At 35.5% G+C, this 21,057-nt stretch overlaps 1 protein-coding gene across 2 annotated transcripts in view; it reads left to right on the top strand.

The window, feature by feature from the left end:
- EPHA3 (EPH receptor A3) overlaps positions 1-21,057 on the top strand; it is a gene marked incomplete at both ends in the record, with an annotated part of 361,937 nt that overhangs the window by 295,963 nt on the left and 44,917 nt on the right. For both annotated transcript variants that reach the window (XM_082839944.1, XM_082839945.1), the window contains 2 exons: positions 10,596-10,721; positions 17,047-17,232. In XM_082839944.1, coding sequence (XP_082696070.1) covers positions 10,596-10,721; positions 17,047-17,232 — 312 coding nt within the window. The remainder of the gene's footprint in view (positions 1-10,595; positions 10,722-17,046; positions 17,233-21,057) is intronic.

Here is a 21,057-nt window from a genome sequence, read left to right on the forward strand (position 1 = left end):
GTTTTCCTTACCCCAAAGCAAGAAAAGTATGATAGCTTTCCTTAATCTGTTTCTTGTTTCAACAGTAAAGTGTTTTAGTACTGATAATGTAGAAATAGTTTTAGTGTGATAATAAATTATAGTAGACCACTGTACTAAAGACTGACTGTGTTTATAGAAAGAAATGATGTTTATAATAAACAGCAGAAGCATGCAAACTGATGCATGAGCTCCAAAGAAACGGGCATTTCTAAGCCCAAATTCTGTCTCTGGGAAACCTCAATGATATTCATATTTGTGAATAAGCATTCTTAACATGAAGATACTGATAATGGCGATAGTCTCTGTCATTTACTGGGTACTAACTACAATAACAGGCACTCAATGCTAGGCACTTGAAGAGCAAGTTTTCCAGAGCTTTCTTTTTCTGATGCCTAGCAGATTCTTTGTGCTGCACTATTCAAAGTAGAAGAACTAGAAAAGTAGAGTTCTTCAAAAGCTACTCCACTCACAGTTTGCCCAAAGAAAGGGCAAAAAACTTACTATTTCCCCATTTCGGTGGATGTTGACTCCCTAGATATGGGTGTCATCTCAAATTATCTACACTCTGACTCTGGATGGAGAGTGGCCAGTCTTTTGCAGTGTCAGGGTCAACACCAGGCAGAGGGAAGAGTGGCACTGACCTATCTTCTCCTACATTCTCCATGTGCTCCCTCACCTCCCACTCCCATTTTGCTGTCTCAAAATCATCTGAAGAGGGCTTCCCTGGTGGCGCAGTGGTTGAGGGTCCGCCTGCTGATGCAGGGGACATGGGTTCGTGCCCCGGTCCGGGAAGATCCCACATGCCGCGGAGCGGCTAGGTCCGTGAACCATGGCCGCTGAGCCTGTGCGTCCGGAGCCTGTGCTCCGCAACGGGAGAGGCCCCAACAGTGAGAGGCCCGCGTACCGAAAAAAAAAAAACCATCTGAAGAAGTAGCTAAGGAAAATAGTCTTTACCTCCCATCTTTCATAATCCATTTATTCTTATGCCTATATTTTTTTACTCAAAACCTCTATGGAAGCTTCCCAGGAACATAAATTATTATGTGAGGTAACATGGCATTCACAAAGTCACCCTGTAGATCAACAAACTAATCATGTCTTAGCCCAGACTCTGAAATCCTGGACTCATTGGCCAAATGTCCATTGTGATGAAGGCTCTTAGGAACAATTGCTGTCATCACAGTCCCTACACCTATTTCATATGAACTATTATACAAAACTGGCTCAAAGAATCTTCAGTAATTCCAGAATGTTCAGCTGCAATTTTGCCAGTAAGTTTCTTCTATTAAAAAGTGATATCAGAGACTTCCCTGGTGGCGCAGTGGTTGAGAATCTGCCTTACAATGCAGGGGACATGGGTTCAAGCCCTGGTCTGGGAAGATCCCACGTGTTGCAGAGCAGCTAAGCCCGTGTGCCACATATACTGAGCCTGCGTGCCCTAGAGCCTGCTCTCTGCAACAAGAGAAGGCACCGCAATGAGAAGCCCAAACACGGCAACAAAAAGTAACCCCCACTCCCCTCAACTAGGGAAAGCCTGCATGCAAAATTGAAGACCCAACGCAGCCAAAAATAAATAAATACATTAAAAAAAAAGTGATATCAGAAAAAGATAATGTCTGATTTTATTTGTTATTTTAGGATATTAAAAACACCTTCAGTAATATAGGGTACCAAATATATCACCATTAAGAATCCATGTCCCAACTGGGGATCCTGTGTAAGTCACAGGCGGCTCTCCGGGCGGAGCTGCCCAGAGTGGAAGCGTTGGAGGTGCCTGCGACTCTACGAGTTCCACCTACCCATCTCTATCCATTCTGTCCGAGTCAGGTTACCTGTGAAAGGCCAAGAAAGTTTTATTTAGCCATGTGGCTGACAGGGTCTTAGTGCTCCGGCCGGGTGTCAGGCCTCTGCCTCTGAGGTGGGAGAGCTGAGTTCAGGACATTGGTCCACCAGAGACCTCCCAACTCCAAGTAATATCAAACGCCAAAAGCTCTCACAGAGACCTCCATCACAATGCTAAGACCCAGCTCTACTCAACGACCAGCAAGCTACAGTGCTGGACACCATATGCCAAACAACTAGCAAGACAGGAACACACCCCACCCATTAGCAGAGAGGCTGCCTAAAATCATAATAAGTCCACAGACACCCCAAAACACACCACCAGACGGGACCTGCCCACCAGAAAGACAAGATCCAGCCTCATCCACCAGAACACAGGCATTAGTCCCCTCCACCAGGAAGCCTACACAACCCACTGAACCAACCATAGCCACTGGGGGCAGACATCAAAAACAACGGGAACTACGAGCCTGCAGCCTGTGAAAAAGAGACCCCAAACACAGTAAGAGAAGCAAAATGAGAAGACAGAAAAACACACAGCAGATGAAGGAGCAAGGTAAAAAGCCACCAGAACAAATAAATGAAGAGGAAATAGGCAGTCTACCTGAAAAAGAATTCAGAGGAATGTTAGAAAAGATGATCCAAAATCTTGGAAATAGAGTGGAGAAAATACAAGAAACGTTTAACAAGGACCTAGAAGAACTAAAGAACAAACAAGCAATGATGAACAACAAAAAATGAAATTGAAAATTCTCTGGAAGGAATCAATAGCAGAATAACTGAGGCAGAAGAACGGATACGTGACCTGGAAGATAAAATAGTGGAAATAACTACCACAGAGCAGAATAAAGAAAAAAGAATGAAAAGAATTGAGGACAGTCTCAGAGACTTCTGGGACAACATTAAACGCACTAACATTCGAATTACAGGGGTCCCAGAAGAAGAAGAGAAGAGAATGGGACTGAGAAAATATTTGAAGAGATTATAGTTGAAAACTTCCCTAATATGTGAAAGGAAATAGTCAGTCAAGTCTAAGAAACGCAGAGTCCCATACAGGATAAATCCAAGGAGAAACATGCCAACACATATTAATCAAACTATCATAATTAAATACAAAGAAAAAATATTAAAAGCAACAAATAACATACAAGGGAATCCCCATAAGGTTAATAGCTGATCTTTCAGCAGAAACTCTGCAAGCCAGAAAGGAGTGGCAAGACATATTTAAAGTGACGAAAGGGAAAAAACTAAAACCAAGATTACTCTACCCAGCAAGGATCTCATTCAGATTGACAGAGAAATTAAAACCTTCACAGACAAGCAAAAACTATGAGAATTCAACACCACCAAACCAGCTTTACAACAAATGCCAAAGGAACTTCTGTAGGCAGGAAACACAAGAGAAGGAAAAGACCTGAAATAACAAACCCAAAACAATTAAGAAAATGGCAATAGGAACATACATATCAATAACTACCTTAAATGTAAACAGATTAAATGCTCCAACCAAAAGACATACACTGGCTGAAAGGATACAAAAACAAAATCCGTACATATCCTGTCTACAAGAGACTTAATTCAGACCTAGGGACACATACAGACTGAAAGTGAGGGGGTAGTAAAAGATACTCCTTGCAAATGGAAATCAAAAGAAAGCTGGAGTAGCAATTCTCATGTCACACAAAACAGACTTTAAAATAAAAACTATTACAAGAGACAAAGAAGGACACTACATAATGATCAAGGGATCAATCAAAGAAGAAGATATAACAATCGTAAATATTTATGAACCAGCATAGGAGAACCTCAATACATAAGGCAAATGCTAGAAGCCATAAAAGGGGAAATCAACAGTAACACAATCATAGTAGGGGACTTTAACACACCATTTTCACCAATGGAGAGATCATCCAAAATAAAAATCAATAAGGAAACACAAGCTTTAAATGATACATTAAACAAGATGAACTTAATTGATATTTATAGGACAGTCCATCCAAAAACACCAGAATACACTTTCTTTTCAAGTGCTCATGGAACATCCTCCAGGATAAATCATATCTTGAGTCACAAATCAAGCCTTGGTGAATTTAAGAAAGTTGAAATCATATCAAGTATCTTCCAACTGAAACACAATGAGACTAGATATGAATTACTGGAAAAAATCTGTAAAAAATACAAACACATGGAGGCTAAACAATACACTACTAATCAACCAAGAGATCACTGAAGAAATCAAAGAGAAAATTTAAAAATACCTAGAAATAAATGACAATGAAAAGACGACCCAAAACCTATGTGATGCAGCAAAAGCAGTTCTAAGAAGGCAGTTTATAGCAATGCAATCCTACTTCAAGAAGCAATAAAAATCTCAAAAAAACAACTTAACTTTACACCGAAAGTGATTAGAGAAAGAACAAGAAAACCCCAAAGTTAGCAGAAGGAAAGAAATCATGAAGATCAGATCAGAAATCAATGAAAATGAAATGAAGGCAACAATAACAAAGATCAATAAAACTAAAATCTGGTTCTTTGAGAAGATAAACAAAATTGATAAACTACTAGCCAGACTCATCCAGAAAAAATGAAAGAAAACTCAAACCAACAGAATTAGAAATGAAAAAGAAGTAACAACTGACACTGCAGAAATACAAAGAATCATGAGAGATTACTACAAGCAACTGTATACCAATAAAATGGACAACCTGGAAGAAATGGACAAATTCATAGAAAAGCACAACCTTCTGAGACTGAACCAGGAAGAAATAGAAAATATAAACAGACCAATCACAAGCACTGAAATTGAAAGTGTGATTAAAAATCTTCCAACACGGCTTCCCTGGTGGCGCAGTGGTTGAGAGTTCGCCTGCTAATGCAGGGGACATGGGTTCGTGCACTGGTCCGGGAAGATCCCACATGCCGCGGAGAGGCTGGGCCCATGAGCCATGGCCACTGAGCCTGCGCGTCTGGAGCCTGTGCTCCACAACGGGAGAGGCCACAACAGTGAGAGGCCCGTGTACCGCAAAAAAAAAAAAAAAGAAAAAAAGAAAAGAAAAATCTTCCAACAAACAAAAGCCCAGGACCAGATGGATTCACAGGCAAATTCTGTGCAATATTTAGAGAAGAGCTAACACCTATCCTCCTCAAATTCTTCCAAAATATAGCAGAGGGAGGAACACACCCAAACTCATCCTACGAGGCCAGCATCACCCTGATACCAAAATCAGACAAAGATGTCACAAAGAAAGAAAACTACAGGCCAATATCACTGATGAACATAGATGCAAAAATCCTCAACAAAGTACTAGCAAACAGAATCCAAAAGCACATTAAAAGGATTATACACCATGATCAAGTGGGGCTTATCCTAGGAATGTAAGGATTCTTCAATATATGCAAATCAATCAATGTGATAAACCATATGAACAAACTGACGGAGAAGACACATATGATCATCTCAGTAGATGCAGAAAAAGCTTTTGACAAATTTCAACACCCATTTATGATCAAAACCCTCCAGAAAGTAGGCATAGAGGGAACTTACCTCAACATAATAAAGGCTATATATGACAATCCCACAGCCAACATCATTCTCAATGGTGAAAACATGAAACCATTTCCTCTAAGATCAGGAACAAGACAAGGTCGTCCACTTTTACCACTATTATTCAACATAGTTTTGAAAGTTTTAGCCACAGCAATCAGAGAAGAAAAAGAAATAAAAGGAATCCAAATTGGAAAAGAAGAAGTAATACTGTCACTGTTTGCAGATGACATGATACTATACATAGAGAATCCTGAAGAGGCTACCAGAAAACTATTAGAGCTAATCAATGAATTTGGTAAAGTAGCAGGATAAAAAATTAATGTAAAGAAATCTCTTGCATTCCTATACACTAATGATGAAAAATCTGAAAGAGAAATTATGGAAATACTCACATTTGCCATTGCAACAAAAAGGATAAAATACCTAGGAATGAACTTACCTAAGGAGACAAAAGACCTGTATGCAGAAAACTATAAGACCCTGATGAAAGAAATTAAAGATGATACAAACAGGTGGAGAGATATACCATGTTCTTGGATCAGAGGAATCAACATTGTGAAAATGGCTCTACTACTGAAAGCAATCTACAGATTCAGTGCAATACCTATCAAACTGCCAATGGCATTTTTCACCGAAATAGAACAAAAAATTTCACAATTTGTATGGAAACACAAAACACCCCGAATAGCCAAAGCAATCTTGAGAAAGAAAAATGGAGCTGTAGGAATCAGGCTCCCTGACTTCAGACTATACTACAAAGTTACAGTAATCAAGACAGTATGGTATCAGCACAAAAACAGACATGTAGATCAATGGAACAGGATAGAAAGCCCAGAAATAAACCCACACACATATGGTCACCTTATTTTTGATTAAGGGGGCAAGAATATACAATGGAGAAAAGATAATCTCTTCAAGAAGTGGTGCTGGGAAAACTGGACAGCTACATGTAAAAGAATGAAATTAGGACACTCCCTAACACCATACACAAAAATAAACTCAAAATGGATTAAAAACCTAAATGGAAGGCCAGACACTATAAAACTCTTAGAGGAAAACATAGGTAGAACACTCTATGATGTAAATCACAGCAAGATCCTTTTTTACCCACCTCCTAGAGAAATGGAAATAAAAACAAAAGTAAACAAATGGGGCCTAATGAAACTTAAAAGCTTTTGCACAGCAAAGGAAACTGTAAACAAGACGAAAAGACAACCCTTAGAATGGGAGAAAATATTTGCAAATGAAGCAACTGACAAAGGATTAATCTCCAAAATTTACAAGCAGCTCATGCAGCTCAATATCAAGAAAACAAACAACCCATTCCAAAAATAGGCAGAAGACCCTAAACTGACATTTCTCCAAAGAAGATATACAGATTGCCAACAAAAATGAAAGGATGCTCAACATCACTAATCATTAGAGAAATACAAGTCAAAACTACAACGAGGTATCACCTCACACCAGTCAGAATAGCCATCAGCAAAAAATCTACAAACAATAAATGCTGGAGAGGTTGTGGAGAAAAGGGAACCCCCTTGCACTGTTGGTGGGAACGTAAATTGATACAGCCACTATGGAGAATAGAATGGAGATTCCTTAAAAATCTAAAAATAAAACTACCATACGACCCAGCAATCCCACTCTTGGGCATATACCCTGAGAAAACCATAATTGAAAAAGAGTCATGTACCAAAATGTTCACTGCAGCTCTATTTACAATAGCCAGGACATGGAAGCAACCTAAGTGTCCATCGACAGATGAATGGATAAAGAAGATGTGGCACATATATACAATGGAATATTACTCAGCCATATAAAGAAATGAAATTGAGTTATTTGTAGTGAGGTGGATGGACCTAGAGACTGTCATACAGAGTGAAGTAAGTCAGAAAGAGAAAAACAAATACTGTAAGCTAACACATATATATGGTATCTAAAAAAAAAAAAGTGGTTCTTAAGAACCTAGGGGCAGGACAGGAATAAAGACACAGACGTAGAGAATGGACTTGAGGACACGGGGAGTGGGAAGGGTAAGCTGGGACAAAGTGAGAGAGTTGCATGGACATATATACACTACCAAATGTAAAATAGATAGCTAGTGGGAAGCAGCCGGATAGCACAGGGAGATCAGCTCAGTGTTTTGTGACCACATAGAGGGGTGGGATAAGGAGGGTGGGAGAGAGATAGAAGAGGGAGGAGATATGTGATATATGTATATGTATAGCTGATACACTTTGTTATTAACAAAAACTAACACAACCTTGTAAAGCAATTATACTTCAATAAAGATGTTAAAAAAAAAAAGAAATTGAAGATGACACAAATAAACCGCAAGATAGCCCATGCTCATGGATCTAAAGAGTTAATATTGTCAAAATGGCCCCAGTACCTAAACCATCTATAGATCCAGTGTAATCTGTACCAAAATTCCAATGGCATTTTTCAGAGAAGTAGAAGGAACTATCCCAAATTTCATATGGAATTACAAAGACCTCAAATAGCCAAAGCAATCTTAGAAAGCTGGAGGCATCACACTTCCAGATTTCAAATTATATCACAAAGTTATAGTAATAAACACAGTATGGTACTGGCATAAAACAGACACATAGACCAATGGAGCAGGATTGAGAGCCCAGAACTAAACTCATGCATATGGCCAACTAGGAAGCCAAGAATACTCAATAGGGAAATGATAGTTTCTTCACTAAATGATGTTGGGAGAACTGGATATTCATTTGCAAAAGAATGAAACTACACCATCATCTTACATCACTCACAAAATGTAACTCAAAATGAATTAAGGACTTCAACATAAGACCTGAACTTATAAAATTTTAGAACAAAAATAGAGAAAAAGCTCATTGACATAGGTCTTAGCAATGATATTTTTGGATATGAACCCCAAAACACCAGCAACAAATGCAAAAATCAACAAGCATTACTACCTTAAACTAAAAATCTTCTGCACAGCAGAAGAAACAATTAAGGAAAAGAAAAGGGAATCTATAGAATGGTAAAAATATTTGCAAACCATATATCTGATAAGAGGTTAATACTCAAAATACATAAGGAACTCAACAGCAAAAACCCAAGCAATCCAATTAGAAAATGGGCAAAAGACATGAATAGACATTTTTTCCAAAGAACACATACAAATGGCTAACAAGTACATAAAAAGGAGCTCTATACCACTAACCATCAGGGATATGCAAATCAAAATCACAATGAGATACTGTCTCACATCTGTTAGCATGACTATTCTCAAAAAGACAAAAGATAACAAATGCTGACAAGGATGTGTAGAAAAGGAGATCTGGTGCACTGTTGGTGGCAATGTAAATTGGTATCACCAATATTGGAAAAGTACAGAGGGTTCTCAAAAAATTAAAAATACAACTACAATATGGTTCAGCAATCCTACTGATGGGTATATATTGAAAGGAAATGAAATCACTATCTCAAAGGTATATCTGCACCTCCATGTTTACTATAGCATTCTTCACAACAGTCAAGACATGGAAATAACCTAAGTGTCTACTGACAGATGAATGGATAAAGAAAATGAGTTATATTTATAGAACGGAATATTATTTATCCATATAAAAGAAGGAAATCCTACCATTTGTGACAACATGGATGGACCTTGAAGGCATTTTGCTAAATGAAATAAGCCAGAGAGAGAAAGACAAATACTTTATGAACTCACATGTGGAATGTAAAAATATCAAACTCATAGAAACAGAAAATAGTATGGTGGTTGCCAGGGGCTGAGGGATGGGGAATATGGGGAGATGTTGGTCAAACAGTACAAGCTTTCAGTTAGAAGATGAACAACTTCTGGGGATCGAAGGTGCTGCATGGTGACTCTAGTTAACATTATTGTATTGTACACTAGGAAGTTGCTATGAGAGTAGAGTTTTAACATTCTCATGCTAACAACAACAACAAAAAAGGTAATAATGTGAGATGAGGAATGTTTTAATATTATTGTGGTAAATATTTCACAATATATATATATGTGTATCAAACGATCACATTGTACAGTTTAAACCTACACAATGTTATGTCAATTATATTTCAATAAAGCTGGGAAAAAGTGATAGAAAAAAAGAAAGAATCCATGTGCCTTGCTAAAATAATTTTACTAATATTATTCACCATTATGAAAATTAAAATCAAAATCAATATTATTAGTATATATACTGTGGCAGTTAAATTACAGTGTCCTTTAATGTTAGAGCATGTTTATTATGTACTTTAATAGATTTTAGGTTTCCTTTTTAAAAATTTAGTTTTCTTTCAGAGAAAGTTAGTTTCTTGAACATTCCAAATTGTTTCAAATATGAATTATATTTCCAAATGATAGAAATTTTATTAATATTATATCAAATCCAAAATGATTCTTCTGTATCTTTTGTCTGTGCTATTTTAATTACAGAACATCATGAAAATTTTTCACCTTCAAAAAAATTCAATAAATAAATATACTATGAAGAAAGTTTATATTTAATAAGCTATAAATATGATTTATGTTTGGAATTTAGCTCCTTGCCACAATTATTAAACTTATAGAGAGCACTTATATTGCTTTTAACCATGTTGAAAAGCTACATAATAAGATTTCAGTTAATTTAAACTGTATTAGTATATACATATAATACCCATATTATGTATACATAAACTCACAGCTTAACGTAAATCTATAAATGCAGTGGGGAATTTTGATTGTGACTGTTAATAAAAGCAGAATAGTGTCAGATGAAAGACATGCCATTTTATATCCTCTAATTACATCAGCTATTCCACCTTATGAAAGTATGTCACAAGCTTTCCTTTATTGTCACATGCGACACTATAATAGATATTTGGTTACCGCACTATTTACAGAGTCACAAACGTGTGATAGTGTGATGGCATTCACCCACTGCTGCTACTGGTAGTAATTACTAGGCCTACTCAATTCTGAACCATTTTTCTCTCCTCAAGAACCCCCTCCTTGAATGTCCATTTTCCTTCTAGTGTTTTTACAGAGAAAGTTCATTGTGGTACCTCTTTCTGTTTCATTACGGTTTAATGTCATGGGGATTTTTTTTAGAAACCAATAATGTTATCATAAATTCACACGGTAAAGGTTTTATAAATGCCTTTCTTCCTAAATGTCTTTCTTCCTTTCCTCAAACAGTAAAACTTCCAGGTCTCAGGACTTACGTTGACCCGCACACTTACGAAGACCCTACCCAAGCAGTTCATGAGTTTGCTAAGGAATTGGATGCCACCAACATATCCATTGACAAAGTTGTTGGAGCAGGTAACCACCGCAGTAATCCCACTGTCAACCTAGTATGTTAATTACAAGTCTACAGCTATGCATAAGAATGCTGCCTGGGATTGACTGCTCAGGTTCTCAGGCCAAAATATATTGCTATGAAAAAGGACATTTTCTGATTTCATGATGAAAGGCAGGCAGTAAATAAATGAAGGAGTATTTAATGGAATGTAATGATTTCAAAGGTGCCAGACCTACAGACTCAGAGACCACGGCCAGCTTTCTATTCATTGAATTTCAGAGCGGGGAGCCGCCGCAGCTCAACCTCTCCATGGCTATGCTGATCATGTGTCAAGTCTATCTGGCTAAATGGAGATAACAGGATAAAAGTGTGTCTTACTTTTAAATGAGCCCACTAAGTGAAAATTTTGATTTGTAGAGAAAAAGTAATTCTAGAATTTTCTTTGGAATTAAAAAACAAAGACAACACAAAATAAAATAAAAAATGACATATTTTATACAAATTCCATCACAACAATATTGAGAGGATAGTTTAAATAATGTGAAGTGCTCCATTTTAATACTTGCTTGTAAGGGTATATAGTTTTAAAGTATTTGTGTTGAAGCTTGTTTTCATATAGACATACTTTTGTTCTAATTATTAATTTGCTCAATCACAAATTCATTAACAAACACCTATGGAGTGTTAATAGGTGTCACAGTTGCATATTTCTAAAATATTATAGATATTATTAATAGCAGTTGAGTATTTCCAAAAAATTATATTTATAAAATAACAGTATTTTATAAAATTACACATAAACATATGGCATTCACAGAATATGCAGTGTGCATTTTAATAAAACTACTACTCAAAAGTAAAAATAAACAATATTGTACAATAATTGTACACAGTCATCTCATTCTTCAATATTGCTCTAAAAACAAACACGAACTAGTTATGTCTATGTGGGAAATAGAGTGAAAGTATGAAAAATTAACTTTTTGAATTATGCATATCATATCAGATCACATTTTCTGCAAGTACTCTATACATGACTGATGCCTTTTTACACAAATGTGCATATAATTTTCTGTTTCTTTTTCTATGTACTAAAGAATTATTTATAACTCAAGTAGTATTTACTATTCAAGCAGGATAATCTGAGTAATTCATATATTATCTAAATAAAATGATAGTTTCATAAATCTTCTCTTCTAATTTTCTTAATGTTATATCCTCCTAAAATTCACATGTGCAGATAATATGAAAATATGAAACTAGCAATTCATAAAAGGAAACTAGAATAAGTACTTCCTTTTTCACAATCTAAGACTTAAGAATACACACATTCACTGTACATCTATGTTAATTCAGCCTAAATTAATCCAGATATATATTGATTACTCTTTCATTTGTATAGTTTTGCTTTGTCAACTACTCCATGGTGCGGAGGGGCTTTGTCATGCTGGTTTTAATGCTGTCCCACAAGAGTGCACTGTTCTCCAGCATGGAAGTTGCCGTAGCATATGCAGCAAAAGACTTTGCACACTCAACTGGAGAATGTGATGAGAGAAGGTCAACCAATGTCCAGAAGGTCAGACATATCGTGACCTTGAAATTTGGGGCCTTCTGCATTAATAAAAGCTTATATATACAGATGTTATTGACACAGCCAGGTATCTAGAACATAGTAGTGTGAGACAAAGCATACTCATTAAAAATGGTATCTGATCAATGAGATAAAGGGAAAGACTATTTGTACTGAATCACTTAATGATCCTTGATGCTCATTAAAGATTAAAACAGATCCTCTTTTTCCTTTCTTTCTTCAAACATATTTGTAAAAAATTAGACATATGCCGCATTTTCAGAGTTTTGCAGCCAATAGTCTCATTTGCCACATTAAGGGTGATAAAACTGTGCCTATTTTGTTTGCAAATATGTATATCTTCAAGGTTGGTTATGCTTCACCTGGAAGATTTCTTTATAAAATGCACTCACAATTCTAGTCTGTCTTGATTAGCCTTTAAATGATTTGTCATTACCAAGATAGAATATGAAATCAAGGTTTTGAAGGCTATCATTTTTTAACATTTTGTTTTGTAAAATTTTAAATGTCTACAAAAATAGATGAAATTGTAAAATAGTATAATGAACCTGCATGTAACCATTTCTACAGCAACTTCAATCACAGTCCACTCATGACCACCTTCTTTCATTTATACTCTTACCCACTTCCTATACCTTTTAAAATTTAAAAAAAATAATGTTGTCCACAAAAAATTAGTAATCATGATAAATTGATTAGCACCTATCTTCTTTTTTTTTTTTAACATCTTTATTGGGGTATAATTGCTTTACAATGGTGTGTTAGTTTCTGCTTTATAACAAAGTGAATCAGTTATACATATACATATGTTCCCATATCTCTTCCCTCTTGCGTCTCCCTCCCTCCCACCCTTCCTAAACACCTATCTTCTATTGTTAAAAGGCTGAATCTTTTATTAAATGACAGAACTTTCACAGTCAGTTAAATATACAGGAAGACTATTTGTGGACTAACTCTTTAGTTTTCTGTCAAAAATTTTATACAAAGAAATAGATATAATAGAAACTCTCATTTATACATTGAAAAACCAGAAGAATTATAACCATATTGCAAATTACAAAATTAAAATTGAGGCATGAATTAACTTTCTCAAGGTAGTGTAATTTTGTTAGTGAGGAATTCATAATGACCAAAATTCCTAATTTTATTCCTCAATCCAGCCATTATTTCAAGGTTTCCTGAAGGTAGAAAATATTTAATTCCTATTCTGTGCTAGACATTCACATGATTTTAATTTTATTAGACTTTTAAATAGGTATTATTATCTCCATTTCACCAGATGAGGAAACAAAAGCTGAAAATGTGAATGGCCCATGGTCACATAGATATTAATTAGGAAGCCAAAATCTGAAGCTTGTACTTTTCAACTTCAAAGTTTATGCTAGACACTAATGATCACAATAATGACTTCTAAGATTTTTTTGAAGATGAATTGAGATAATTCATGTATAGTGCTTAGCTGACACACCAGCATTGTTCAGTGTGTCTTTTTATTATTCTTCTCTTATTAAAACAGTGGAAGGAGAATGGGCTTTGACTAGTGCAGAGGGTCATTCCACTTAAACACAAGTGCATTATTTCCTGTTTTAAATGAAATTAGCATCAGAAATTTTATTTTGAGCAATTGTGCATTGTGTACCTTAAATCAAAATACAGTGTACCCATTCTCATAAAGCATATTTTATTTCAAAGGGCAAATAAACACTGACGCACTTAATTATTTAAAAAATCAAGTAGTATCTTCTCAAATGAACTTCTTGTAGCTGTGCTTTTATTTAGAAATGACAGGATCTAAAGTTTGTTTCTCACAGGTGCAAAGTTAATTGAACCATGTAAAATTGGCTAGATGGAAAAATCAGGCATTGCATTTGTCCAGTCTTTGTTAATTTTTCCAACACTGTTCTTTTAAGAACAGTTATTATAAAGAGAATTGAATTAATATGTAACATTTCTATGTCTAGTATAATGTATTTGTGACAATTTCTAGTATTTATCAGATAAAATAATCACATTTCTAAATTTTATGATTTTTTTAAATACTAGCATTACTGAAGCACCATTTTCTGAATTTTGAAGGTAGATAACATGTCCATATGTCCAGCTCTCCCACTGAGAACAAAGGAAGAAACACTAATTGGGCCACTTGAAATTCAAACTCTTCCCCTTGATCTCCCTAGTGAGGTACTTTCACAACATTCTTTCCTTTACAAATACTTGTCCAATATGACATTAAGCTTGTTATCACCATGATCATCACAGCCATCTCTTTTTACATTAATACAGAATTTGATATTTTAAAAAGAACTTTAGTATTTATTCTTCTCCTTGATCTGTTAAGAAGTAGATAGATATTTATCCTTTTTTTTTTTTTTTTTTTTTTTTTTTTTTTTGCGGTACGCGGGCCTCTCACTGTTGTGGCCTCTCCCGTTGCGGAGCACAGGCTCCGGACGCGCAGGCTCAGCGCCCATGGCTCACGGGCCCAGCCGCTCCGCGGCATGTGGGATTCTCCCGGACCGGGGCACGAACCCATGTCCCCTGCATCGGCAGACGGACTCTCAACCACTGCACCACTAGGGAAGCCCGATATTTATCCTTCTTAAAGTAGGTTTGAACTCAGAGAAGAAAGAATGACTAACACTTAGATGGCATTTACTATGTGTCTGGCTCTCTTCTAAGTCCATTCTAAGGGCATTCTATGTACATTAATTCCTCTAACTGCACAAAAATTTTATGAAATAGACAAAATTGGTGTCCCTATGTTATAGATAAGGAGACAAAGGCACAGAGAGGTTAAAACAGTCACTCAAAATAAGTGACAGAGGCTGAATTAGACCCTAGACAATCGGCTCCAGAGTCCATGCTCTATCTCACAGTTCTGTACTGTCTATCCTGTAAACTAACAAGTGACTTGCCACTTAGAATAAATGGCCATGACTTCCAAATTTAAAACACAGTCCATTACACCCTATTGATCCATGATAATGGCAGAACTTTTTTTCAGAATATGAAAATTCATGATGGATGCCTCCTTGTGGTTTGCCCAAACTTAATGTTTACACAAAGGGAACTGGGGTTTTGGGCAATGTTCTGATAGCCCTGCATAAAGAAAGAAACTCTTAGTCTTGTTTACAAATTTTTAACAATGATTTACTTTGCATCATAACTTCTCCTAATGCTCACACACCTATAATGGCATATTCTTCCTTTGATTTAAAAAAAGATCATTGAGTGTTCTCAAGTTCTGCCCCTAATTCTCCCCATAATCCTAAAAAACACTCTAGCTGCAGATATTACTATCATCTCTGTACTTCCTTGAGGGGAAGAAATTAGATCTGCCTTTATTACCATTATATCTCCGTGTTTTTCATAGTATCTGTAATACTGTTGCCAATTTATTAAATAAATGTATGAATACCTGCTTTTGGACATTAAGCGACTTTGACAAGTTACAGTACAAGTCATTGTTTTGAAAACAGTGGCAAGACTGGATTCCTGAGCAAGAGAGGGTCAAGTCTAAGGGAGTTTAGAACTTTCTGGAGAGAAGCAAGTCATTTGTAGGGATGCAGCTGGTAAATCATTAGGACAACCTGCTGCTTTTGTGGGTTGAAGGACTTACTTGGATGAAAAATAGAGAAGTATCTCACTACTTGACACCTTCTTTCTGGCTGACCCATGGGGCATGGGCCCTGCACAAAAACTCACAGTGAAAAGGTTGGACCAAAAATGTTTTTCCATTCCATAGAGAGCCTAAAAATTGATCATGTAATTTTTCTTTTCAGAAAAACTTTCATTTGCTGTTAAAAACTATTTTTAAAATGTTGTACAAAACCCATCTAATAATCCGCACAATATTAGGATTTCTTTCTTGAATGAGGAACAATCAATACGTGGCACTACTTTATGGCAATCACTGTAGCAGCATTAGAGACAGAGAAATGAATGTAAAGGGTCTCTGCTCTCAAGGAGCTCAAAATCAAATGAAAGCGTTATGGGTGAATCTTCTCAATAACAATGTATGTGAAGGTAGTGACCAAACTAGTTCTAGGCAATTTTATATCAATTAAATTAGACTACATAAAAGTCAGCAACACTCCATATTCAACAAATTCTGATTGTGCATTTAAGACAACTTTTTTATTGAAGACATTGGATCTAAGAAAATATTTCTACAGTAATTCTTTAGATACTATTCAATACTGTTATTTTTCTCTTTCCAGAGCCCCAGCGAACTTTACAACTAGTATGTGAATAATACAACACACCCTACTCCATAAAATGACTTGATAGCTTATTCTTTTATTCCCATTTTCAGAGAGCTGGAATTTATAGCTAAATTGGCCCTGGTAAAAACAGAATACTGGTAAACATCTGAAATTTAATCCAGTGTTTAACCCATTATATTGGCGCTGATGCTGGTTGATTATCCTGAGGAAATGGTAGCTATGAGAACAAGGAATGAAAAAATCTAATAGATATAACTTTTGACTTCCCTCTTATTCTTTCATATGTCATTATTCATAGTGCAGTACTTCAAAATACATGAGGCTATCACAAGGTCCATTTTCCACCAGGGTGTGGATGTCCTGGGGTTTCTTATTACCATCTTCCAAAATAATTGGAGGCCTACAAGTGTACATCTTGCAGGTCAATTATTGAATTGGAATTATTGAGAGAAAACAGTTGCTCCCTACTGATGATTTTTTTATAATATAATTTCTTACCTTTTCTTGTTTTGTTCTTCTGCATTGTAACAGGTGAATTTGGAGAGGTGTGCAGTGGTCGCTTAAAACTTCCTTCAAAAAAAGAGATTTCAGTGGCCATCAAGACCCTGAAAGTGGGCTACACAGAAAAGCAGAGGAGAGACTTCTTAGGAGAAGCAAGCATTATGGGACAGTTTGACCATCCCAATATCATTAGACTGGAGGGAGTTGTTACTAAAAGTAAGTGAAGTCATAAGACTGATTTTGTGTATGTTGAGCAGAGGTTGTTTAAACCCAAAGTCAATAATTTAAGAATTTTTGTCTTTTTTTCATGAGTACCTGTTAGTCCTAACCAAAAACAAAGCAAAACAAAACAAAACAAAAAAATCAAAAAACAAAAACAAAACCTCAGTGTTTTAGGGTTAACATGTATTTCTTTGACAAGAAACCAAAGACATTTAACTAGTATTATTTTGACAGTGCTATTGTAGACCTTAAAAAGCTTTAAAAATTTAGGATCTAAATATTGGACTATAGTAATATATGCTGATTAAACTACAGTTAAGTGAATCGTGTAGAACTTTCTGTCATGTAGAGTAGCAAGGAAAAAACAATGACTCAATTTTGACAGAAATTGCTGGGAACTCCTGGCTAGCTGCCTTTTCTTTTACTGTTCACTAGTTTCATTTAAGCTTCCAAATATTTACCCCCCTGGCTTTAGGGAAATTATGAGAGTTTTGGGAGTGCTTCTGAGCTGTAAAGATTGGAATCACATTAGACCCAAACCCTTTTCTCCATTCTCTGTGGATTTCAAATAATTCTCATCTAGAGTCCCAGATGGATTCTTGACTACTCTGGGGAAGCTCTGGCTTACAGCCTGCGACAGAGATCTGAACTTATTTCCATGATGATTTCTCCATCCAGGCTCAAAAGGGATCCCATGAGACAGATATGTGATTTTTGGCTCCAGTCCCAATGAAAACCTCTTGAGAATGCTCTGGGATGTTGTTTTTCTCAAGATTTTGGGGCACAAGATGAAGAATAAGCTAAATTGGCAGTAGCAGACTTCTTAGAGTGAAAGACAGCATATGGCAGGGAATTTGGCATCCTTCAGGGGATAATTCATTGGCACCATATTTACATATTCTGTGGTTACCAACAGACATTGCACATTATATTTTTCACAATGACATTTTTCTTTAACATTACGTGGAGCACTTTCCAAATGGCACTAATACCTATTATCATTTTTGTATGAGTAAAAAGGCAATTCCTTACTCACAAGAGCATGGTATAATTGAAATATACTTTGATTTCCTTTAGAGTTTTTTAATATAATAAGTGTGGTTAAGAATTTAACAATGTAGGAGAACTTAACCATAAACTATAAGCCCATATTAAGTCTTGTTAGAAGCATATTTTTCCCTCTGTACTCCTAAAAATGAGGCTACATTAGTTGTAACACTAAAATAAGTTCTGATGAAAAATGTCTTTTTAATTTTTAAAAATGAATAATAAAAATACTATTAATATTTAATAATAAAAATTTTAATAATAAAAATACTAAGGATTGGGAAAAAGTATGAAATATTTGTTGCTTCAGGGCAAGACCATATCTATAGAGTATCCTACTTAATATCCTTAGAATTATAGAATCATGTCTCACTGGGTTTTTAATAGTCATTTAACCTTTTATTTTCCTCCATATCATTCTCACCAAGTGGTTGTCCTTCAGATCTTGAGCCCATTGGGAGAGGAAACTCACTTGTACTTATGTATCCATTCTTCTTTTAACTGTCAATTTTCAAAATTCTCAATTTTTTTTGTTCCCAGTGTTATGAGTTATTATTATACTGTTTGGTTTTGCTAGCTGTTTCCTATAAGTTCATTTACTGAATGATAGGCAAAATTAAACCATAATTATTGTGGAAGATCTTCTTTAGATATAAAGATATATATATCTATATATCTTATATATATATATAAAGAAGATCTTCTTTAGATATAAATGGAATAATCAAATATGAATTATGGTCACCTGGCAAAGAAATCCATAAAACAACCCCTGAGACCAAAATGCAGGAAAAAAATGCATTAAGAAAACAAAGGACCTTTAAAAATCACAGGTATTATACATTAAATGTCTTATTCAGGTAGGAGTCTGTAACATTCTAATATGAATTACAGCTGCCTTATTCTTAGAGTGAAAGTTCTAAATTTCATATATCTCCTTGGTCAAATAAGCATGCAAGAGACTGCCAAATCTGACTATATAAATCCCAGTCATCTCATATAGTGCAAGCATAATAGAGTAGCAGACCTAGAATTAGATTTTGAACTCTTTTAGTGGCATATTTAAAAGCTCTAAGTCTGGCATCCTGTTACAGCTAGAGGAAATAGAAATGCCTTAGAATAAAGTTAATAAGTTGTGTTTAATATATAAACAAGGCAATTTTGTCACCAAATAAATTATTTAATCCACTCCTATCATTTTATTTGTTTCCTGAGAGTATATGACTGCTAAAACAATCTACCTGCAAAGTTCAGAAACACACACACGCACACCTAGAGATACAGAGCTTATAATTTAATGAACAAGTTGTATTTAAAGAAGAAAAGAAATCATATTGGTATCTGGATTAAGAATCAGAGGGTCAGAGTTCAAATTCTGACTCAACTCTACTGGTTTGTGAGACATTTGACAAATCAAACCACTCCCAGAGACTTGTAACTTGTAACATGGAATTAGCAGTTCTACTTTATTACTTCCAGGTCCTTGTAAGATCAAATAAGATTCTATAAGAATATGTTCTTAGGTGGAATAGAACTATGCAATCTAAATGACCACTTCTGGTTGAATTTGAGAAGATTTTACCAGTTAATCTGGGAGTGTAGAAGAAAATTCTTGAAAACAATTCCTTTTTGGCTTAAAGATAATTTTTTATTATTGCTGTTAATTATGTGCTTTGAAACACTAAGTCTATTATAATGTATCATTTTCAAGTTAGAGAAAGCCCTTTATTCAATAATTATATTTTCATTTATTTGAATTAAGCCATAAACAATTTTAATGGTGTGGTTTTGAGCTTGATGGTCTTAAACAAGAGAAGGTGAGAGAGTCTCTGATCTTCAAAGTAGCAGAAAGCTGGGGGCACAGTCCTGCTCAGAACTTGGTACTAACATGTGTTATCAATTTTAGTTGAAGTTCAAAAAGATGGAACTTGTTTTTAGCAAATGTTTGATATTTCTGCCATCACACCATTAGTCAAAAGATGTTCAGACTCCATCCAAGAAGACTTTCCATTGGTCACTTTTCACCTAGTGCAATAGAAGGAATTATATAGGATAAGACTGATGTGCTTTTTGTTGTTATTTAGGGATGGATTATTTTCTACAAATTAAAAAATAATAATAATGCCATTTAACTGTAGCCTCGTACTGTTGAGGAAAGCATGGGCAGACCATTAAGAGGATTTCTAACACTGAAAACACTTCTGTATTGGTGTGAGTGTCCACTGCACACCAAAAGCTTAATCATTTGCATTGTCGGCACATATGATAAGGAGATATTACTGGAATAAGTTGTCATTCTTTAGTGACAATGCCAAATTATTTCTATTTCTTGTTTGCCTCTCTCTAAAGCTTTTCTTCAACACTTGTCTCAAGTCCGTGTCATATTTTTTAATAGACAATACAAGGGAGAGTAGAAATATTGTTCTTGTCCTTTCCTTAAAAGTATTAATTTCATTTCAAATTAAGCATAAAGACACTTTACAATTTTAAAGTCAGCTTAATGTAAAATTTTCAATGTGTTAAGATTAATAGAGTATGGCTGGTTAAGGAAGAGTTGGAGAAAGTACTTCTTAGCCTGATTTTGAAGAGAGAGACTATCCTTAGCTAGCCTGAAATAATAGACATGGTATGATCTATTCTAACTGGCACTCTGTTAGGAGCTGGATTTAGAACTACAGACAAACTAGAGTTGGTCCCTGCCCTGGTTAACTCATAGACCAGTGGATGTAATAGGGATCATTCTTAACGTGAATTGTGTCCTGATTAAAATGG

Source organism: Leucopleurus acutus, assembly GCF_964270905.1.
Source record: "Leucopleurus acutus genome assembly, chromosome: 5".
Lineage (NCBI taxonomy): Eukaryota > Metazoa > Chordata > Mammalia > Artiodactyla > Delphinidae > Leucopleurus > Leucopleurus acutus.